Consider the following 21,036-nt stretch of genomic DNA (forward strand, 5'->3'; position numbering starts at 1 on the left):
GGTTGCCCAGCAATAATTCATGCCCTTCCAGAACTACACCATTCAAACTTGTGAAAACCAGGAAATACAGGGTTAAAGTACATGCCCACGCAACCTTAACTCTGCCCTTTCTGAGAGCTCCAAAACACCCATACTTTCACTCTGCATCTGCACTGTAAAGAAAAGATGCAATCTGAACCTACCCTATACTCAACCACTTAGGCCAGGTGTACACTAGGAAATCAGGTATGTATAACTATATTGCTCAGGAGTGTTAAAAATTCACACCCCTGAGCAATGCAGTAAAACTGACCTAACCTCCAGTGTAGACAGCACGAGGTTGATGAGAGAATTCTCCGTCGATATAGCTACTGCCTCTTGGGGATGTGGAGTACTGTGCTGATGGGAGAAGCCCTCCCATTGGTGTAGGTAGAATCTTTGCTGCAGCATTTTAACTATAGACCTGCCCCTAGTCTACTTTCATGACAAAACACCATGTTTTGGAATTTTAACAACTCTTCACACTAACTCACAGAATACCATCTAAACCTATACTTTCTCTTACCCATTACTAAACCCAGAGACTTCTCTCATATCCCAAGTCATTACTGATCTAATTATGGTGGTAAACACACCTCCCCCATTCCACCCCCATACCTTGGTACAGAGACAATCTGTACAATTTTGCAATAGCACGTCAAGATACTCATGCTCCCTTTCCTTTACTCAGACATGTACTAGCCACAACAAACCCTGATCTCTTCATATCATAATCACAGCTCTGGCTCATCAAGCTAATCCCCATCTCTTCAGTGAACAAACAAATCTCTAGCTACCTGTTCCACCCACTGCCTCCACCATTCAGTAAGCACCAGTTCACACCCTGAATACAGCCACAGTACATGCCGATAATTCCCAGTGCTTTTTGCCTGCTCTAGGAAGACAGAGGTAACATTACAAGGACATGTTCCTGAATTCTGTATTTCCTGGTTTTCATAAATTTGAATTTTGCTGTACTTCATGTTCTGGAAGGGCATGAACTATCACCAAGAAACCTTAACTGTGGATTAATTATTTTTATTTCTTTGCCATTTAATACCTATTTAACTTCAGTGACTAAGAGTTCAGAGAAAGGACATCTATGACTCAACACCTTCTCCCTTCACTTAAGGGGCAAGAATTAACAATATTTATCTTCCAAGGCCCTTCAGAAGTCCTCCAGCAAAACCTGGGAAGATCAAAGTTGACGTTCCTTTTATTTCTAAAGGTTAAAAAAAAAAAAGCAGAGAAGAACAAATAGACCCACATCTTTCAGGCTCTTTTCATCTCTAAAGCACTAAAGAGGCAGAAGCCTATTATATATATTTATTTGCAGGTCACTTACAATAGGGCAATATCCATCTCTCAACATACCACTCTGAAGAAGCCCTCCTCCACAGAAGGAAAATAGAGAAAATACAGAAATTGTGCTTTCAGAGGGAAATTGAAGGTTAGCAATTGTACAAAATATAAAATTGCCTTCTCTAGTTTACATTACTAGGTTTTGACGACTTGCCCTTCTACTAAGTATTGACTGCTGTCTCACTGCTGAAAATCATGAAGACTTACCCCTGCATTATATAAGAAGGTGAGAAAGAAACAGAGCTGTGCTCTCCCACATTTAGTCACAGAGACAGTATCAGGAGGAAGCCTCAAGAATTGCAAAGATATCTAGTTGCCCGTTCTGATTTTAATCCCCCAATCACCAGGCAAAGCCTGAAAGATACCAAATGACAAGCTGTTAAAAGTGGAAGAATTGTTCTATTACCACCAATAGATACAGAATGAAACTGACCCAGTTTTTGTAATTTTCACTTGCCACTCTTGATGGGACATCAGGAACCACCAAGTGAAACATTCAAGTATTAAGGCATTTGTGCTTATCAACTGTAAGGTATGTCTACACAGTACCTAGTGCAGGTAGACAGATGCTAGCTCTGCTTCAGCCAGTATGCTAAAAACAGCAATGTGACTACAGTGGCATAGACAGCAGCATGGGCTAGCCACATGAGTATTTATCCACAGGGTTGTTCAGGTTTGTGCTCAGCTGACTAGCCTGAGTCACTGTGGCCACACGGCCATTTTTAGCATGCTAGCACAATCCCAGCTTCTGTATACCCTTTGGATGATGTAAGCACTTAAAGTCAATAGGTATTTTAAGCCAAACTACTAAAAACTATAGAAAAAATAATACATGGAAATGCTATTTAGCAATAATCATAATTAAAAGCTAAAATGTTTATAAAATTAAGTGTTTCCACTCACAAAGGACATAATTTATCAGAAGCTGTTAGAAGTTATTTTAATTAGAATAAAATTTGTTTTGTAATGGCATTTTTCTCTGCCAGTTAGTTATCTTCAAAGCCAGCAGTATGGTTTTGCTTTGTTATTACAGTAAGGGAGTGTGATATCTATATTTCACACATACACAAACAAAGCATACAACTCAACCAGTCAGTGTAAATATCGTATTCAATGTACAGTAAAAACAACATGAATATGCAACCATTAAAATTACAGAAGAGAAAATTTGGCTTTAAAACAAAGGCCTAATTCATAAGTACCCAAAGTGGGACAAAAAAGAAAATGAGTACTTGTGGCACCTTAGAGACTAAAATTTGAGCATAAGCTTTTGTGAGCTACAGCTCACTTCACGAAAGCTTATGCTCTAATAAATTTGTTAGTCTCTAAGGTGCCACAAGTACTCATTTTCTTTTTTGTGAATACAGATTAACATGGCTGCTACTCTGAAACCTGTTATTATGCAAAGTGAGACAGTTTGGAGTGTGTGAAAATACTGCGTTTTTCAATTAATCTAGACAATTGTATGATTTTCTGGGAATTGAAGCAGTATTAAACCACATGCTTACAAATTCACATCTTTAAGGGCTCAATCCTGCAGCCACTTACTACCAAGAATGTAGTCTTTATATGATAGCAAGCTTAGATCCAAGCTCGATAGGATAATCATGCCATAAATATGTCAGTCAATTACTTCACTGACAAAACAGTGTTATGGTTACGCCAACATGCACTGTCATGGTATTATGTCAACCAAACCCATAAAAAAAATCCTCTCTCAAGGCATGTAGAACAGCTGTAAATCAATATACTCTGTCACTCTCAGATGAGATTTAAAACTGTTTTTAAGTGTAAAAACTAATGTGTGTTCCCAGAAAACAATATAAAATTCAAAAAGTTTTGATGCATACTTTGAGGCTATAAAAATTGAGGGTTTTTTTTTTGTTTGTTTGTTTCGCTGGATAAAATCTCTCACTGATTCTGGGAAGTATTTGTTTTGTTTTAAAAACATGACAGCCAATAAACCAAGACTCACACTAAAATAATTTTACATTTGGGACAGAAGTTACTGAAATGAAGAATCTCACTCTTAAAATATAGAGATTTCACCCTTAATATGTAGTATAATGGTCCCAATCCTGCAAATGGGCCAAAGGCAGAATTACACAGCTGGGGGTCATGTGAGGTTGCAATTAAATACAAAGAGAGCTGAGGGGTAGTGTCCACAACCTCAATGTATTCTCAGCCCTGCATACTGCTACCAGGCAGGAGATGGGCAGCTTTTAACTGAATTTTCTTATTTTCATTGGTCTGTGTCAGCCAGTATCTTTGAATCTATTCAGTAATTTTAGAACTGCTGATGAATTGTTGAAAGTAAGACAAAATCTTGACTCACAGACAGGGATTTCAGAGTAGCAGCCATGTTAGTCTGTATTCGCAAAAAGAAAAGGAGTACTTGTGGCACCTTAGAGACTAACAAATTTATTTGACAGGGATTTGACTATGGAAACAAACAGCAGAGCAAATGGACCATTTAAACACATTTAGAGATTTATTAAGAAAAACGCACCTAGAATTTTTGTGGAAATTAATTTCAAGAACAAAAGGCAAAACAAAAAAACAGCACTGTTCCTTCAGATACAAACCGATCCATGGTGTCAGTGTCCTAAACTTTTACATTGATTTCCCCAACCCACCCCCATCCAACAAACAAAAGCAACTGAATTGCACAACTACCTGCAAAGTGCTAAACAAAGTAAATAGAACTCCTTAAAGTGGGTCAACAATTCTCACAATAGTCAACTGTGACCTTACCCTCCACAATTCAAAAAAAAAAATTACTTTAAGAGTCTACTGAATTGCTCAGCACCCATATAAAGAAAAAAGATTAAATAAATATTCAACAAGCAACCTGGCGGGGGCCGGAAGGGGGCGTGGCATTGTTTAACTAGAACTATAAACTTTGGTCTCTAACACAATATTGCTGCTGTGAAGCATAAAGAGCCTATAATTTTAGGAAACATTGCAGCTAGTGTTGCCAACCCTCCAGGTTTGTCCCAAAATCTCCAGGAATTAAAGACTGTGTCATGTGATGAAACCTCCAGGAATATATCTAACCAAAATTAGCAACCCTAATTGTTACATGGTTTTTATTCTCAGGCATTTGTATAAAATTGCTTATAATATGTTATTATTTCAACAGCATTTTAATAGTTCTTCAAAGTCATACACACTATAGCCTGAATGTGCAGTAACGGAGAAAATAATTCTACATTCCTGTTCACCACCAAACAAGGTGTACAACATAGAAGCAGCAAGAATGTGTTTTGAGCTATACACTTGATCAATGAAATACAGTTTCTGCGACAAGGTTTACAACCAAAATTATCCTTTCATGTTATATGCCTCATTTTCTGCCCACCCACCAGTTCACATGACCTATGTTAAAGAAAAAAGCATGGACCACAAATAGTAAAGCAACACCAAGTTTTAATAGATGGAAACTAATTGTTAAGTATCACTAATATCTGGTTAACACAAACTGCACTCTGGAACTTAATCCATGTCTCACAATTGTAATATAGTTTGTCCATTAATTTTGGCCCCACTACTGCAAATAATTATGCAAGATTGGGGCCTTGGATTAACAAACCCACATACAAGAGCAGAGGTGGGCAAAATACCGCCCGTGGGACCGTCCTGCCCAGGCCTTGAGCTCCCGGCCGGGGAGGCTAGCGCCCGACCCCTCCCCCACTGTTCCCCCTTCTCCGCAGCCTCAGAGCGCCACGCCGCCCACACTCTGGCCCACCGGTCCTGCCGGGCAGTGTGGCTGGCTCTGGCCGGGCTACGAGCTCCTGCTGCTCTGAGCAGCATGGTAAGGGGGGGAGGTTGGATAAGGGGCAGGGGGTCTCTGAGGGCAGTCAGGGGACAGGGGGCACTTGGATGGGGCAGAGGTTTGGGGGAGCAGTCAGGGGATAGGGGGCATTGGATAGGCATGGGAATCCTGGGGAGTGCTGTCAGGGGGTGGGGCAGTCAGGAGACAGGGGGGTTAAGTAAGGGGTGGGGTCCCAGGAGGGGGCAGTCAGGGGACAAGGAGAGGGGGTTGGATGGGTCGAGGGCTCTGAGGGGGGCACTCAGGAGGTGGCGGCCAGGCTGTTTGGGGAGGCACAGCCTTCCCTACCCAGCCCTCCATAAAGTTTCGCAACACCGACGTGGCCCTCGGGCCAAAAAGTTTGCCCACCCTGTACAAGAGATACCAACATACAAAGGAGAATGCTAATATATTCTGTGACAACATAGTTTTAACTATCTCCACCCATCATCACCTAAGCAGTTTATCCGATTTTTAAATATTTTTTTAAATCTAAATCTTCTTTAAAATGTTATATGCACACACAGACTGTGTATATATAAAATCTGACTGTATACTACACACAACTTTCAACATAATCAGTAAGAAAATACCAACCAGACTTCAGCTGGTTTAATACTAGAGGGGTCGCTCAGTTTCAAAAACCTTTTTAATTCCTAATCTAATATTATTTTTAATATTTTAGTAACTGCCTAAACCTTTTACACAATTAGATAAACATGAAATATTAACAATTTCATTTTAGTAAGCCTGGTTAAAGATTTTGGTATGTTTCTCTATATCGAGGTTAGCTCTTAGATTATTATAAATTCCTTATAAAAGAAACAACACTTGTATTGCTCTACTATATCACATTTCAAAGATAGTAAAGTTCTTTCTTTGAGAAAGAAATTCTATTAAACTTTAAATGAACATATTAATCAAGGGCCTAATCTTGCAATCCTTATACATTTAGCCTTTGCTCATCCAGAGAGCCCCAAATTGTAGAGACTACTGCCATGTAAAGTTTGCAGGTTCATTCCTTAAATTTGTAATATATTTTACAAAGCATTGACCTTTTAAAATACAAAGACCTTATGTTTAAGTTGTTTTAATTATCCCTATTTAAAAACATGTTCTGGGAGATAAAAGTTTAAAGTTCAGAGCTTTAGGCATATGAGACTGATCCATCTCTAAGAATTTTAGACTAGTGTGTTGTATTTAACATAAAAATTATAAACTATTGTAATGGATGTCATCTCAGGTAATATAATTATAATATTGCTATTAAAGCTGGATGAAAGCCAGTAAAAAAAATTTATTTTGTTTTTTCAAAATTTAAAAAGTCTAACTGCTACTATTTAATACCATTAAGCAGCATCTATTTATAATGAACAAATTGTAAAATTGATCAGTTCGTTATTCAACTGCAAAAATCATAGATTGAAGAATGTGCTGTATACGAAATAGCTAGACTTCTGTGAACTTCAGGCACTGCCAAAATGCTTTAGCCCAGAGTGTGACAGGCACATACCAAGTTGAAGGGCCATGTCCCATTACATCTTAAAAAATAAGAAGGATGAAAAGCAGCAGCAGCAGAAAGCAACAGCATACTAAGGGGCAGGAACTGTTAAAAACGCTTCTGCTTGCACCATTGCAAAGAAAAAAATTAGATACCTACCAAGTGTCATCTATGTATGATGGGGCTGGGGATTATATGCCAGAGAAAATTTCCATCTGTAGCTATTTCCTTTCAAAATTCATCTTGCTCTTTTTTCTTTGCTGTTCTCATTTTTTCCTACATTTCTCTAACTTGCTCCGCCTCACCTCCTTTCCCTGTGCTTTCATACGACACATAGGAAAGGAGTGCAAGCATCACAAAACCCATTTGGAGGTCGGCTGCATTTAACAAGCCTGTGGGCCACAGTTTGGCCAAGCCTGTAATATAACACATCACACATTCCAACCTGAATATTAACTTAAAACTGTCTTGGATCTGGCCACTGTTCATAGTTTGAAAACTGTGTGAAGGACTCACAAAACAAAAGAAAATATCATTTTGACTGATATGTTGTAGAGATGTCTGTGGGGTACTGCAGATATTGGTAGCAGACCCAAACTGAGTCAACATCTTTATTGATAATCAGGAAGAAAGGATGAATACTAACATTGATTGATGGAGTTCTGATCAGTACAATACATCAGCACATCCTATGCTTAGCACTAGAAAGTGAATGCATTAGCTACTGAAAAAACTCAGTATATGAAATAAATTAATCCCATGTCTTCCTACAGCTGCGGTTCTTCAACTCACTCAGGCTTTACCTACTGTCAGAATCCTATATTCTCTTCTACTCACTGTAAATTTTAAGGTACTGACATAACTTTTTGTCGTCTCCATTAAATACCAAAAGGGTTTCATGACACATTCTAAGACATGAAATATCATGCGAGCCTAGGACACAAGTGACCAAACATCTATGTAAATATACAAGCTTGTGAAAGCAAGGGTCTTGAAGTAGAAATACCTCTCTCTCTCTCTGTATGTGTGTATATATATATATATATATATATATATATATATGGTGCATTGATACGACACAGTCAAGTTAGTGTTATTTCATATTGCCATAGCCAAAACATCAGTCTAATTTCTATAGTATGATGCATACATAAAGGTATTTTCTGCCTTAGTGTAATACTTTAGCCAGCCCTGTAATATCAACTGAAAGGAAAACAAGTGCTGCACATCTTGTATTCCTCTTTTCTTTTACCCAGCGAAGACCTTTACCACACAATACATCAATGTTTACCTTCGCTAACAATTTCTATAAGCGTATATTAAATTATACGCCTCCAAGTCAATCACATAGGACACGTAAGCCGCATACACCAGCACAACTTCCATCATCACCTTATCTTTCTTGATTAAAAGAAAATTTCAAGGTTCAAATCTTCTAATAAAGAGGAAGTAATGTATTCAGGAGAACAGAATAACACTCCTCTCTTACACTTAAAATTTTACACTTCAGCTGCAATGACAACAGTATTTCAAATACTCATGATACATATACCTTCAATCATAGCCATGTTCTAGTTCAAATTGTCAATCAACAAACTAAGGTCCCAATAAGATAGGGCCCAAACATCTTTTCAAACTCATGCACCCAACAGGGGGAGGGCCAGGCCAGGGGAAAGGAAACAAGAATCTTCTGTATTATTCTTGGACATAATGCTTCATATGAAGAAACCAGCCCAAAATGTGATTTCCATTTTACAGTAGAAATGCATGCAGCACATTTACTGTTATACTACTAACTGACTATCATTCCGCTTATATCACTCCTTGTCTACCATGGTCAGAACCTCTTTTATTCTGTATGCTGTATTTCATCATCTTTGCTTGACTGCACCTCATACAGTGCCTGTGCTGCTACCTGAATATTTGCCCCCCCTCTCATTTTTAAGCCATTTGAAATGGTTACAACTCCCTCGTTGGGTTCCCCCATCCGCACCCCCCTTCTGGTGTTGTTCTGTTTTTTAAACTGGGCAATCCCCACATGTTTTCATTGTGGTAGCGTTGTAAACTTGCTTCAGTTATCCTAAGAACAGCAAAAATCTATACACTCCTCTGAAACGTGAACTCTTCCACAGTCTCATCGTTTTGACTACCTCTTTTGCAAAAGCAAACGAACTCCTAGCGGAAGTCACCATTCAAGTGGTTGCATGTAGAGGTGGGAGCTTGGCCAGGAAAGTTCTTAGTTTGACAGCCGAGCGCGGCCCCAGACCTCTCCTGTTATTTACCAGGTAAACTGTAAGGGCTGCCACCGCACAGAGGAGCGGACAGCAGAGACCAACAGCGCTTCGGAAAGTTGTCTCAACACGTATAGGCAGCCGAAGTGCAAGGGGAAAGAAGAAATCAGCCTGATTCGGGGAGCAGCTTGTTTGCTTAGAAAAATCAGACTGCGACGGCCCAATTTGTTTTGGCAGCCCCCTCCCTCTCTTTGGGGGGAAGACTGGGCGTGGGGGGGGTTAAGGCTATACTAAAAGTGGGATTACCACCACCCAGCCAAATGCCCGCCGCCACCCCTTCGCGTTGCAGAGCTGAGAGTTGCAGCTGGGTTTTTCCACCCCTTCCTAACAAACACTTCTTGGAGGCCAGCCCCACCGCAGAAAACTTCGGTTTGATTTGCTTTTACGTCCCCGATCCCGTGCTGTGGGTAGAGAAGGCGCCCGACCGGAAATAAACCGTACTACACCCCTGCCCAAAACCCAGGCAGCTATTCCCCCAGCGCCGGGGCCGGAGAGGAGCAAGTTCCACGAACAATGGGAGCAGCAACAAGCTCCGGCACAAACGCTACCTGGGAAACTGGCTAGAGGAGAGGGAGAGAGTTGACGAGGCATTTCCATGCCCACGTCGCTCGTTCGCTCTCCAAGCCCCGCAACAAGGAGGCGCAGGCCGGTGAGATCCCCTCGGACACGGAGAGCGCCCCCCCCACGTCCTGCCTTTTCGGGGTACGGAGCTGGGGGGGGGGCGAGCCAAACCCCCCCCCCCGCGCCCAGGAGGAAGGAAGCTGCTGGAGACGAACACTGGCGGTCTCGCACCGAGCCGGGCTGCAACGCCCAGTCCCTGCGAGCCCCGCAGCTCCGGCGGGAGAACCCGGCGACAACGCCCCCTCCAGGGCGCCGCGGCCCGGCGAGCGCCGCCGCCAGCTCTGCCCGGGGGAAGCCGCCTCCCCACCCCGGAGCGGGACGCTGCAGGCGACTGTCCGCCCGGGGCGCCTCCTTACCTGAGCTCCAGCTCCCCGCCTGCTGCTCCGACCCCTGGGCCAAGGAGCCGGGGCTGGAGCGGGACCCCACACCCCTTCCTCCCCCAGCGCAACGGCGCACCCGTGGGCCGGCGCCTCCGCACCTGGTGGACGCCGAGCTGCAGCGGGCAGCGCGGGCTCTGTCCCCAGGGCACCCCACCGCCCGCGGGGCCACTTACCTGCCGCGAACTGGGCTCGGGCTGTTCCGAGCTGAGCCGGCGACTGGCCGGCCAGCAGGACGAGCAGCGGCAGCCAGGCGGCGGCTCCGGCTCCCGGCTCCATGGCGAGTTTGGAGAAGTTTGGGGAAGAGAGGCGGGCTGGCCCCGAGCGACACGCTCCGCGGGCAGGGCTCGCCGGGAACCCCCCAGCTGCAGCCGCCTCCTCCTAGTCCTCGGGCCCGCCCCCGAACCACCCCGAGGGCAGCACCAGCCCGGCGCCTCCACGCTCGGCAGCGGCTGCTCCCCCGTAACTCCAGAGTTACTTTGCTGCCGCTCTGCGGGGGGGGGGGGGGGGGGGAGGGGAGGGAGGAGCCGCGCGCGCACGTCAACCCCTCCGGTTCCCAGCGCCGGGCAGAGGGAATGTGGGACTCCAGCCCGGAGCCCGGACGCCGCCAGAGCGGGGCCCGCCAGCGCCTCCTGCTGCAGCCACGCGGCCGTGCAGCCTGGCGGGCGGCCACTGGCACGCCAGCTGCGGCGGGAGCCGCCGGGGCCCGGCCTCCCTCGTGTAGCAGCCTCCTCTCCCGAGCAACGGGTGCAGTTTCAGCACGAGAGGGAGAGATGGGGAACGCTTCTGTCTCGGGCTGTCGCGGTCTGTCGTCTTCTTTAGTCCGGGGAACAAAGGAGAAAGAGGCTGCATCACAAACTCGCCCCTGCACTGGCAGACCGGAATCATCCTAGCCACGGGTTAGACTCACTCCACACTCCCAGTGATTTGCTTTGGCTGGAGTTCCTCTTATTTAAAAATATAAATACTGTACTGGAGGGAGGGGGGTATTATTTCAATGAACCCCCAGATGCAAAACTCGACACATTTCGGAGCCAGTCTATTATATATAGGCAAAGAGTCCTGTGGCATAAGCTTATGCTCCAATAGGTCTGTTAGTCTATAAGGTGCCACAGGACTCTGCCGCTTTTACAGATCCAGCCTAACAGGGCTACCCCTCTATTATATACAGTTATCATTGGGGGGCTGGTGTATACACAGTCTCTCTCTCTCGCAACACATGTAGCTTATAATGCCATTAACTGCCATTAACTTATTTAACTGCATTGGCATTGGAATAAATCATCTACTTAATTTTCTCCATATATACTATATAGGGGCCTGATCTTTTCTCCTACATGTTGTCCCACTGACTTTAATAAGACTGTGCCAGGGCAGGAATTTGGCTGTTTACAAGATCCAGACTTAATGTATGCTATGCAGTAAAATCCTGATCCTCCTGCACCACTGAATGCCGTGGGAGTTTTGCCATTAATTTGAATGGACACAAGATTAGGCCCTTTAAAAATACTTGAAATGATAGGTAAAGGCATCAGTGTTCACATTTATTTACACAAGTTGACATTTCCCTCCAATTTTTAAATGTGAACTTGTTTACTGAAGTGTGTTTTCCTCTTTGCCTAGTAAGTTATAATTAGGGATGTTACAAAATGATTGCAACAAAACCTGAAACCACTGAAAACTGACAGATTTTGTTACAGGCTCGAAATTCAGCCCAGGTTCATCAAAAGGTTTGCTATGATTCAAAACCCTTTCCAGCCATCTTGTGCCAGTTGGTAGGTTTGCCTCTGTACCCTGCAAAACTCATGGTTTCACAGCAAAACCAGGTGAAACACAACATGTCAGATTATTTTCTCATTATTTGAATACAAAGCACACACAGGTGTGAACTCATATAAATAAAAATCAAATAAAATATTCTCACAGGTCCTGTGTGAGGTAATGCCAAGATTTCTTCTGCTCTTCCTGATCGCTGGATTTGTGAAAGGGAATTTGAATACAGTTAACCTACACCAGTATAGCTGTAATTTAAAATCTAGGCCCTGGTCATTTGATAAGTCTTCTCAGGATCAGGGCTAATGTATTAGCTTTCAATAAATACACAGAAAACCCAGCACAAAGACTTTTCTCTAAAAAGGAGGTGTTGGCTTTTAAGACTTTTATTGTATAGAGGAATCAGATTATTGTGCCCAGGCAAATGTTTTATTTGGGTGGAGTGATTGAAAACCAATCCAAATGTATTTCTATGGAATACAAATAGCTGCGCTTCAAAGAACACTGAGTCTTTGTTTAAACTGACAGAACCAGGGAAATTCAGAGTTATATGAGCGTGACACATCAACTCCTGATCTAACTGCACTGGTATTTTAGGTGTTGCAGAAACAATGGGTCATGTACTGATTTTAGGTACATATACTGCAGTTCCTAGGAGCAAGGAGAACCAAGGACACTTTGTTAGCTCTAATTTTGAATGTATTGATTTAAATTAAATGATAATATTATCTTCAATTCAAGTTTTTGTATATATACAAAACCCTGAATATATATATATATATATATATATATATATATATATATATAAAAGTTTTAAAGGGAAAAGACTGATTAGGTCATCTAGACCCCTACAGCTGGATCCCTGTGGCAGACCCCTGAACCCATACTGGCAGATCTTATATTGCCACACTAGCACAGGGGTACTCCTCTGTGGATCCACTTGCCCGATGGGGGCCTGTAATTCATTCCAGTGCCAATGAATACCTACAGCTACAGTATATTTACAAGTGGTTTATCCAAACTAGTTTTCACATCTTCCAGTGGTGGAGTCTTCTGATTTCCTCTCTTTCCAGTCACTCAAAGGGTTCTCATTACAGCCAACATTATTCAGGTTAAGGAGCAATGAATGGACCTTCTTCCTTCAGAATGAATTCTGCTTTTTAACTTAGTGGACAGGTCACTAGTAAATAGAGCAACTATGAAGTATATGGCCTTTCCCTCCCCAGGGTATGTGCAGAGAGTCTGTGGTGCTCAAATCCATGTTGACTCAGAGAGAAAAAAATTTTAATGTGTAATAAGCACACTTAAAAATACTGACATTGACATATCAGGTTTGAGATCATTAGTAGTATGATGGGAATTGATTCATTATTCTTGCTTTTACATTGTTATGGCTGTGAATGTGTGCTGCCCTTTGCTTTGAATTAAGAGAAAAGTACAATACATTTAAATTTACAGCTTACACTTCTCTAAAAAAATCATCTGAGCTAAGAGCCAAGATGTCAAGTGTAAGCCTGAGGTCAACTAAAACAGCAGTGAGAAATTCTCAGATGAATTTCCCCCAAATCTCCTGGAGGGGGATTCTGCATTGCAGTTGGAGCCCTGAGGAACCCACCATCTTTAATCCCAGATGATTACAGTCTCCAATTAAGGTGCAAAATAAATCTCCCCAAACTAGAAAAAGCTTAAATGCTTCCAGGACTCTGCTGGATCTCCCCATCCTTTACATATTGCTCATTAAAGCCCCTCCATTGCTCTGTTGGGTGCCACTAAATCAATCGGAAACTCAAGAACCTGTGACACAACCAAACTAAAGAAAACTTTTTTTAAATAGCCCCTTTCACAAAGGCTGAGTTTCTTTATCTCAGGACTTAGAGAATATTTTTCCTGATTATGAAAAAAACATTTTGTTATATGTATGAACCCTGGTTTATCATTGACTTGTTTGGTCATTGACTGTGTGTACAGCAGGAGGTCTTTCTTTAGTGACAGGCTGTGGATTCATATCTACTTAGTTGACTTTCAAATTTCTCTGACGGGAGCTTTTTATTTCTACCTGTTTTATCATCTAAATCAGATGCACTTAGATCATACCCACCTCTGATGCAAGGAAGTGCAAATTCCACCCTCTACACTAGTGAGGGTCACCATTCCTGTGGGAGGATCCATCTCTGGCTAAGGGAAGGCAGAATTTCCACTGCTGCCTTCCTCCTGGGGGGTTTGGTAGAGAAGGCAGTTTTAATCTCTGCCATGGTGTCAGAGAAGCCCCGCAAATGGAGACTGCAACAGGAATATGATGGATCTGAACATCCCCCAGTTGCCCTGGCTAAAAAGGACATTGTAGATACCTTGTACTGCTGCATTCCCCTTCCAGAAACATTTTTTGCTAGAGGGTATCTTCACTGAAAGAAGCTGACATAGACTGTCAGTGAATTTTGTCCCACAATGCCTAGTGAAAGGTAAGTGAGAAATTTCCTCATAAGCCCAAAAACACTGTCTGTGTCAAAGATCTAGGATACACACCAGTCAGGTGCCTCTATAATAGCCTAAGCAAAGATGCTAAAGAGCTGATAGGTATTTTTTGCAAAATATGGTTGCCCAATTGCAATGCAGACAAGAGAAAAAATATTTTTTTCACTCAGAACTACCTGCTATCTCATTGCGATGTAGAAGGGATTCCAAGAAGATTCAAAGGTATTTTTTTCAGGTGTCAAACTACTATGATCAGATTTTTAAAAGTGCACACCACACAGTAGCTCCCATCAGCCCTTCCCTCTCCCCTCCATTCATCTCCCTCCACTTCGTTTAGGTGCCTAAATGGGAGCTGAGCTGTTTTAATATCTGGCCCTTCAAGGCTACATTCAAGAGCCTTTTGATGGAGACACTCAAGAAGAGTGAGCATTATACCCATCAAGTTTTCTTGATAAAATCTAGTATTCTCAAGGCGAGGTCTTCATTTTATTTTGAACTCTGAAAAGAACAGCTCAATGATACCTAGACAAAAAAATCTCAGCTAAGTGAATTAGTTTATTGTCTGAGACTCAAGCTAGAATTTTTGAAGTTCACTAATTCCATGGAAGGTCTATGGCTGACAACAGGGTGCCATAAAGGCTGGAGAAAAGGTGGCAATGCTCAGAATCTCCCTGTTGCCTCTGAAGGGACTTCCTGCATATCTTCACACAATGGGTTTTTGGCAGAAAAGTAGAGGCAGATGAAGGATGGGAGTGGGGCTGGGAGTGGGCTGCTGCATATAGTAGGTACAGAAGGACTGCAGAGGCTGCCTGGCTGTTACTCCATGAACTGGAGTGAATGAATCCTCCCAATTTAGAGCTTCCATATATGTGCCCAGCTATTCCAGCTGGGTACTGGAAACTGGATTTTTATACCTGAGTAGCAATGGAGTCATCTTACGACTGCTCATCCATCCTCAAGGCTAAGGAAGCCTTTGCAGCTCTTTCACACGATCCTCTCTCGTTGATCCCCCAGGGTCAATGGCTGTGTGTGTGTTCAATTATAGAGAGGGATGTGTAACAGTTCCTATTCCAAACCTCTTGTTCTGTCTTGCTCATGATTCTTTGAAGCAATTTTCAGGCTGAAAGTTTCCATTCTCTGCTGAAAGGAAGGGTTTTTGTTTGGTTTATTTTCCTTTTATGAAGCTTTGATAAAAAATGATCCAGTCATTTTTAAACCGGAAAATGAAAAAATACACTTTTCCTATTATCAACCAAATTCTTGCAACTTATCTTTGAGCAGCTTTGCTACCAAAAAGGCTGAGAATTGAAATTTTGCATGGAAATAGCCCTCACAGAGGAGCAGTACATGGTCTTGGTCTGGAAGAAAGTGGTTTTAATTTGATTGAGCAATGTCCATTTAGAAATCACAGCTCAAGAATGCACAATACACTTTTTTGTGTAATTTAGAGCTCAATCCTGCATGGTGCTAGTCAATGGGACTTCCCCTGGGCTAAGGTGTTATTCAGTGTAAGGGTATCAGAATCTGGCCCTTACAAAGCAACTAAGAAGTGAAGCACAAGGCATGTATACACAGGTATGGGTACATTAAACTCCTTACATTTCATTAGGTTTTAAACCAGTTCCCACCTAAAGTTTTCAGTGTGATCTGGTTTAAACTATTATGTTTCCCCACAGCTCCCAGGAGCCTTTGATCTGTCTGCTTCTAGCCCCTAGCTGCTATGTCACAGCTCCTAAAAAGCATCAGAGGGTATTTTGTACTGCATGCTGGGTAATAACATCAGAGAACTCCCTGTTTCTAAAACTAAACTGGCTCTTTATTCCGGCAACTATTTACAGAGATGTTGCAACTGAAGCTAGCATTCAAGCCATACCCATTCAGATTGATTTCCTGGTACTGTCTCTAAAACCCTTTCTTCCTGCAAACTCTGCTCCTCCATCTAAGTTCCAGGCAGACTTCTACAGAAGGAGCCTCACTCTGGTGCACTTTATAAGCTCGGCAATTGGGAAAGGCACCAACAAGAGGCACCAAGAAACAACACTTATGCAGACTTTCTAGGATATGTTAGCTAAGTGGCCTTTCAGTGCCGACTTGCCAAATACTTCTAAATTATGGAATTTGTAAGTGCTATTTGCAATTGTTTGCAAGCCAACAGGGCCTCAAAGCCCGGAAAACTGAAACTTTTATGCGTTTTTGTTTTTTTTTAGTCTTTTTCTTTTAACGCACCCCATCGCCACCCTCCAAACATAGGAATTTCCATACAAAGAACTACATTAATAGAGCATTAACTTTTCATGGTTAAGCACTCGAAAATCCAGAAATGCCCATACAAATTCAGTGCAAATTCACTGGCTAGGAACCTAGAATAAAGTTCCCAACTCAGCCCAAAACCCTTTCCTCTACGCTGACTTAATTTTCAAACAAGAGTTACCAAACAAATAAACTCAAAATACAGGCTACTAAGCATCTGAGGTATTTTCAGATTCCATCAGCTGGGAAGGGAGAAGCACTTTTCCCTCTTAGAAGCCTTATCAGGCTATTATGGAGAACCTAGGACTTCTTTGCCCCTGGGTTTCTTCTACCTGCTGCCCCTGCCCCTAAGGCAAGAATCCTTATACTGTACCTGATTTCCTGTATGTCACGATTGCTCTTTGTCATTTGACTGCAACTACAGCTCCCAGTTTTAAAGGGCCTAAGAGCCATAACAAGTGTGCAGGGAATGTACATGTGCCCTGAGGGCCAGTGTGTCATTATAACTTAGTTTAAGGTTGCATATACAAATATACTCCTTTGTGCATATCGATTATCACAGGGTTTAATTAATATTTTTCAAATACAATATAACAATGCAATTTTTCTGTAACCTTAACTACACTTGTAACTTTCTGTACACCTCTTATTCTTGCATACTCTTAGTTGTTGTATTTAGTAATTTATAGCCTCCAAAGTGTTTAGGGTACTTCACAGAAGACTTAAAAAGCTATAGTCCCTTCCCCAAAGAGGTATGGGTACATTAAACTCCTTACATTTCATTAGGTTTTAAACCAGTTCCCACCTAAAGTTTTCACCCAAAGAGGTTATAAATGGAAAGTTTGATCTTGGAAATACTTGTGCACATGATTAACTTTACCCACATGATTAGTCCTATTGAAGTCAATAGTTCTATTGACTTTGAAAAAGGTTTGGGGGGTCATGGTGAATAACCAACTGAATATGAGCACCTAGTGTAACACTGTGGCTAAAAGGGCTAATTCAAGGTTTGGATGAAAAAATTGGGGAATCTCGAGTAGGTGGGGAAAGGTTATTTGAGGCAATATGCTGTCCAGTTCTGGTGCCCACAAATCAAGAAGGATGTTGATAAATTGGAGAGGATTCAGAGAAGAGCCACAAGAATGATTAAAGGATCAGACAACATGCCTCACAGTGATAGCCTCAAAGAGCTCAGTCTATTTAGCTTGAAAAAGAGAAGGGGTGACTTGATTACAGTCTGTATGTAACTACGTGGGGAACACATATTTGATAATAGTCTCTTCAATCTAGCAGAAATGGGTAAAACATGATCCAATGGCTGGAAGTTGAATCTAGACAAATTCCATCTAGATATAAGGCATAACTTTTTAACAGTGAGATTATTAACTATTGAAATAATTTACCAAGGATTTTGGTGTATACTGGCCATTTTTAAATCAAGATTGTATGTTTTTCTAAAAGATCGCTCTAGGAAATATTTTGGGCAAGTTTTATGGTCTGTGTTATACAGAAGTTCAAACTAGATGATGACAATGGTCACTTCTGTCCTTGGAATCTATGAATCCATCTAGGAAAATTAATTCCATGTATGTGCAGGATCAGAGCCCAAATTCTGGATATAACAGAGGACAGGTTGTCAAAAAGTAGGGAACATATGGGGTGAGGATTGATGATGATAACTAGAGTACAATCACACAGGATACTCAGTTGAAGGCATGCATTCATCTTGTGGACAAGCTCAGGAAGGGCATTTCTTGTGTAGGATGAAAAAGGGTGCATAGAGGCTTGTGGGAGAAAAGGACAAATGGCCTCAAGGCTGGAATCAGTGGAATGGAAGGGGCAAGGGCCAATAAGATGAGAGAAAACAGAAGAAAAGTAAGGCAGGGTAAAGTTATGCAAGGTCTTGTAGGCAAGCACAAGAAATTTCAATTTGAAGCAATGAAGACTAAAGAGCCATTGGAGAGATTAAAATAACAGAGTAATATAGATGGCTTGTCAGTCCAGGAAGATCATGGTAGCAGTTGCATTTTGGATGAATTAGAAAGTAATTGTCTGGGATATCAAGGAGGAGGAGGTGTCGTAATCAAATGGGATGTAAGGGCATGGAAAAGAGCTGTAGTTGTCTGGACAAAGAGAAAGGGCTGAATGTTCTAAATGCTATGAAGCAAGAAATGGCAAATTACAATTGTAATTTATACTTTATTCTTGTATAATTACATATATTACATACACTCAGAGTTCTGGCCGCTCATCCATGAAGAAAAGTGGGGAGCAAAGTAGATGTATGTATTTGTGATAAATGAAAAACACTGTTCAATAGATCTGTACATAACATTTTGTAATATTACATTTAAGAAGAATGCAGTAAGATATACTGCATAAGCAGTAGGCAGCAAAACTAATACTCCTCTCCAAATGCCAGATTTAATATGCCGTTAACAAATTAATATAAAGTGTGCAGATTGTTAAGGCTTTTCCTTACTTCCATTTTTCAAATTTTGGACAAAACTTGGCTTAATTTTCAGTGGTAAAGATTCAGTTTTGGAACATGTTTTAATGAAAATGGAAATTTCAACTCCGTTGTAAACATTTAATTTAATACAGATTTGATAGTATTTAGTTTCTTCCATATCTCCACACAGTGACAAATCTTTTCTGGCTGACAAATAGGGATGAAGTGAAAGTGGCTGACTGAAACAGTTATATAAAGGCACCAGACAGACTTTGGAAGAAGGGGGGTGAATGTTGCCATCAATTGAGTAACCTTCATGGGTTACTCACTACTATCTCCCTTAGTGTGAGAAAGCTGTTCCCCAACTGCACCAGCCTCTGGTAACACAAGAACTACTGTCCAGGCCTTCTCAAGCCCCTTTCTCTCTTTACCAGTTAACAATAGGTACACTCCAACCCCTAACTCCTCCAAGTATCCCTCTGAAGTGGCCAGCCCTTGTTCCACTGGTACTCACAGAACTGACAGATCTGCTACTCCCAAAGGAATAATACATTCCAGCTTACCAGTTTTATCTCAGGATCATCCCGCTGCTCAACACACACCTCTTAGATATGTTTATAGTAAAAACAACAAGAAGTTCTTTAATAAAGAACAGAGATTCAAGTAATAACTGTAGATGGAAGTATTGGAAACAAAGTGAAATAACATGCATTCTAGAATCTAGTATTGCTCACCAACGTTTTTCAGATTGTGATCCCTTTTTTCCTTATGAAACAAGCCACTCTCTCAGCTTGTCCTCTTGGGAAAGGATACAGAGTTTAGCTCTCTTCCTACAGTTATAGTCCAAAAATCCATTGTCTTCATCTGTAAACAGGATTACCTCCTGCTGGTTTATTTCTTTCTGTAAACTCCCTCTCTGGAAGATTTCACAATCCCTTCATTAGCATTTGGCTCAGATTGTAAATGGGCATCCCTGTGGACCATAGAATACTCAATTTACATCTAGCCAGACTAATAGATAAAACATCTCTTGCATGAAATAACCTTGTTTAACACCTTTTGGTGACCAACCCCAAGTCAGAGGCCTGCAGAACATAATTTTCAGTATATATGTAAAACTCCTTACATATTATCCCTGCATACATTTCACAATGATTATGAGGACCAGTGTGACACAGGCTTTCACTAGAGACCTTACATGACACTCTTTCTGGTAAACTTGTATGTAGATACCAGACCCAGGTGATCCCTTTAATCCCTATGCACCTCTGAGCCATCTGTCAGTTGGCACCAAGAAGTCCCTGGGTCACACATACTTTGCACTTCTCTTCTACCTTTCAGTGGAGGATGTCAAAGAACTTTACACACATGAATTAATTAAACTCCACAACAGTTTGATAAACATTGGCACAGAGAAAATAAGTGAGTGACTGAAGGTCACACGAGTCATTGGCAGACCCAGAAGTAAAATTCAGTAGTCCTGATTTCCAGTCTCCTACTGTAATCAACTCTTCACATTTGTGATTCTTACCTTTGTTGGTATAATTCAAAACTACAAGTGCTTTTGTTTGCCATACAGAGTAGGATTTTCAAGTGAACTTAGTGTTGACTCCACTCTTATCCTATTGACTTAATTGGGTACAGAGTTAAGCCAACACTGAATGCTTTGAAAATCACACTCCATTGACTTTTTATCTCTCAACTGAGTAAATACTTAATAATGGATAATTGTTCTATGAAGGTTTCAGAGTAGCAGCTGTGTTAGTCTGTATTCGCAAAAAGAAAAGGAGTACTTGTGGCACCTTAGAGACTAACAAATTTATTTGAGCATAAGCATTCCACTGAATGCATCTGATGAAGTGAGCTGTAGCTCATGAAAGTTTATGCTCAAATAAATTTGTTAGTCTCTAAGGTGACACAAGTACTCCTTTTTTTTGTTCTGTAAAGGTAGCCATTTTCTTTGTTCACAGAATATCCATATGCAAACTGTGATAGCTTCTAATTTACTTATTCTTCAAAATTATTCAAACATTGTTGTGTACATTTTAAAAATTCTATGGATTGATTACAAAAGTTGTCTTTGAATATTTTATGTTAGATATTAACTA

General features: G+C 41.5%; 1 protein-coding gene across 16 annotated transcripts in view; it reads right to left on the minus strand.

Moving 5' to 3' along the window:
- The window catches only part of PTPRK (protein tyrosine phosphatase receptor type K), a 603,062-nt gene extending 592,472 nt beyond the window's left edge, over window positions 1-10,590 (minus strand). For 4 of the 16 annotated variants that reach the window (XM_043510929.1, XM_043510927.1, XM_043510924.1 and 1 more), the window contains exon 1: window positions 10,158-10,536. In XM_043510929.1, the coding sequence (XP_043366864.1) occupies window positions 10,158-10,260 (103 nt within the window). In that variant the 5' untranslated portion in view covers window positions 10,261-10,536. Of the gene's footprint in view, window positions 1-10,157 lie in introns of all 16 variants that reach the window. The other 12 variants (XM_043510928.1, XM_043510925.1, XM_043510922.1 and 9 more) reach the window with 6 other exon arrangements.
- Window positions 10,591-21,036: the final 10,446 nt, after the last annotated feature.

This window comes from Dermochelys coriacea, chromosome 3 (assembly GCF_009764565.3).
Source record: "Dermochelys coriacea isolate rDerCor1 chromosome 3, rDerCor1.pri.v4, whole genome shotgun sequence".
Taxonomy (NCBI): Eukaryota; Metazoa; Chordata; order Testudines; family Dermochelyidae; genus Dermochelys; species Dermochelys coriacea.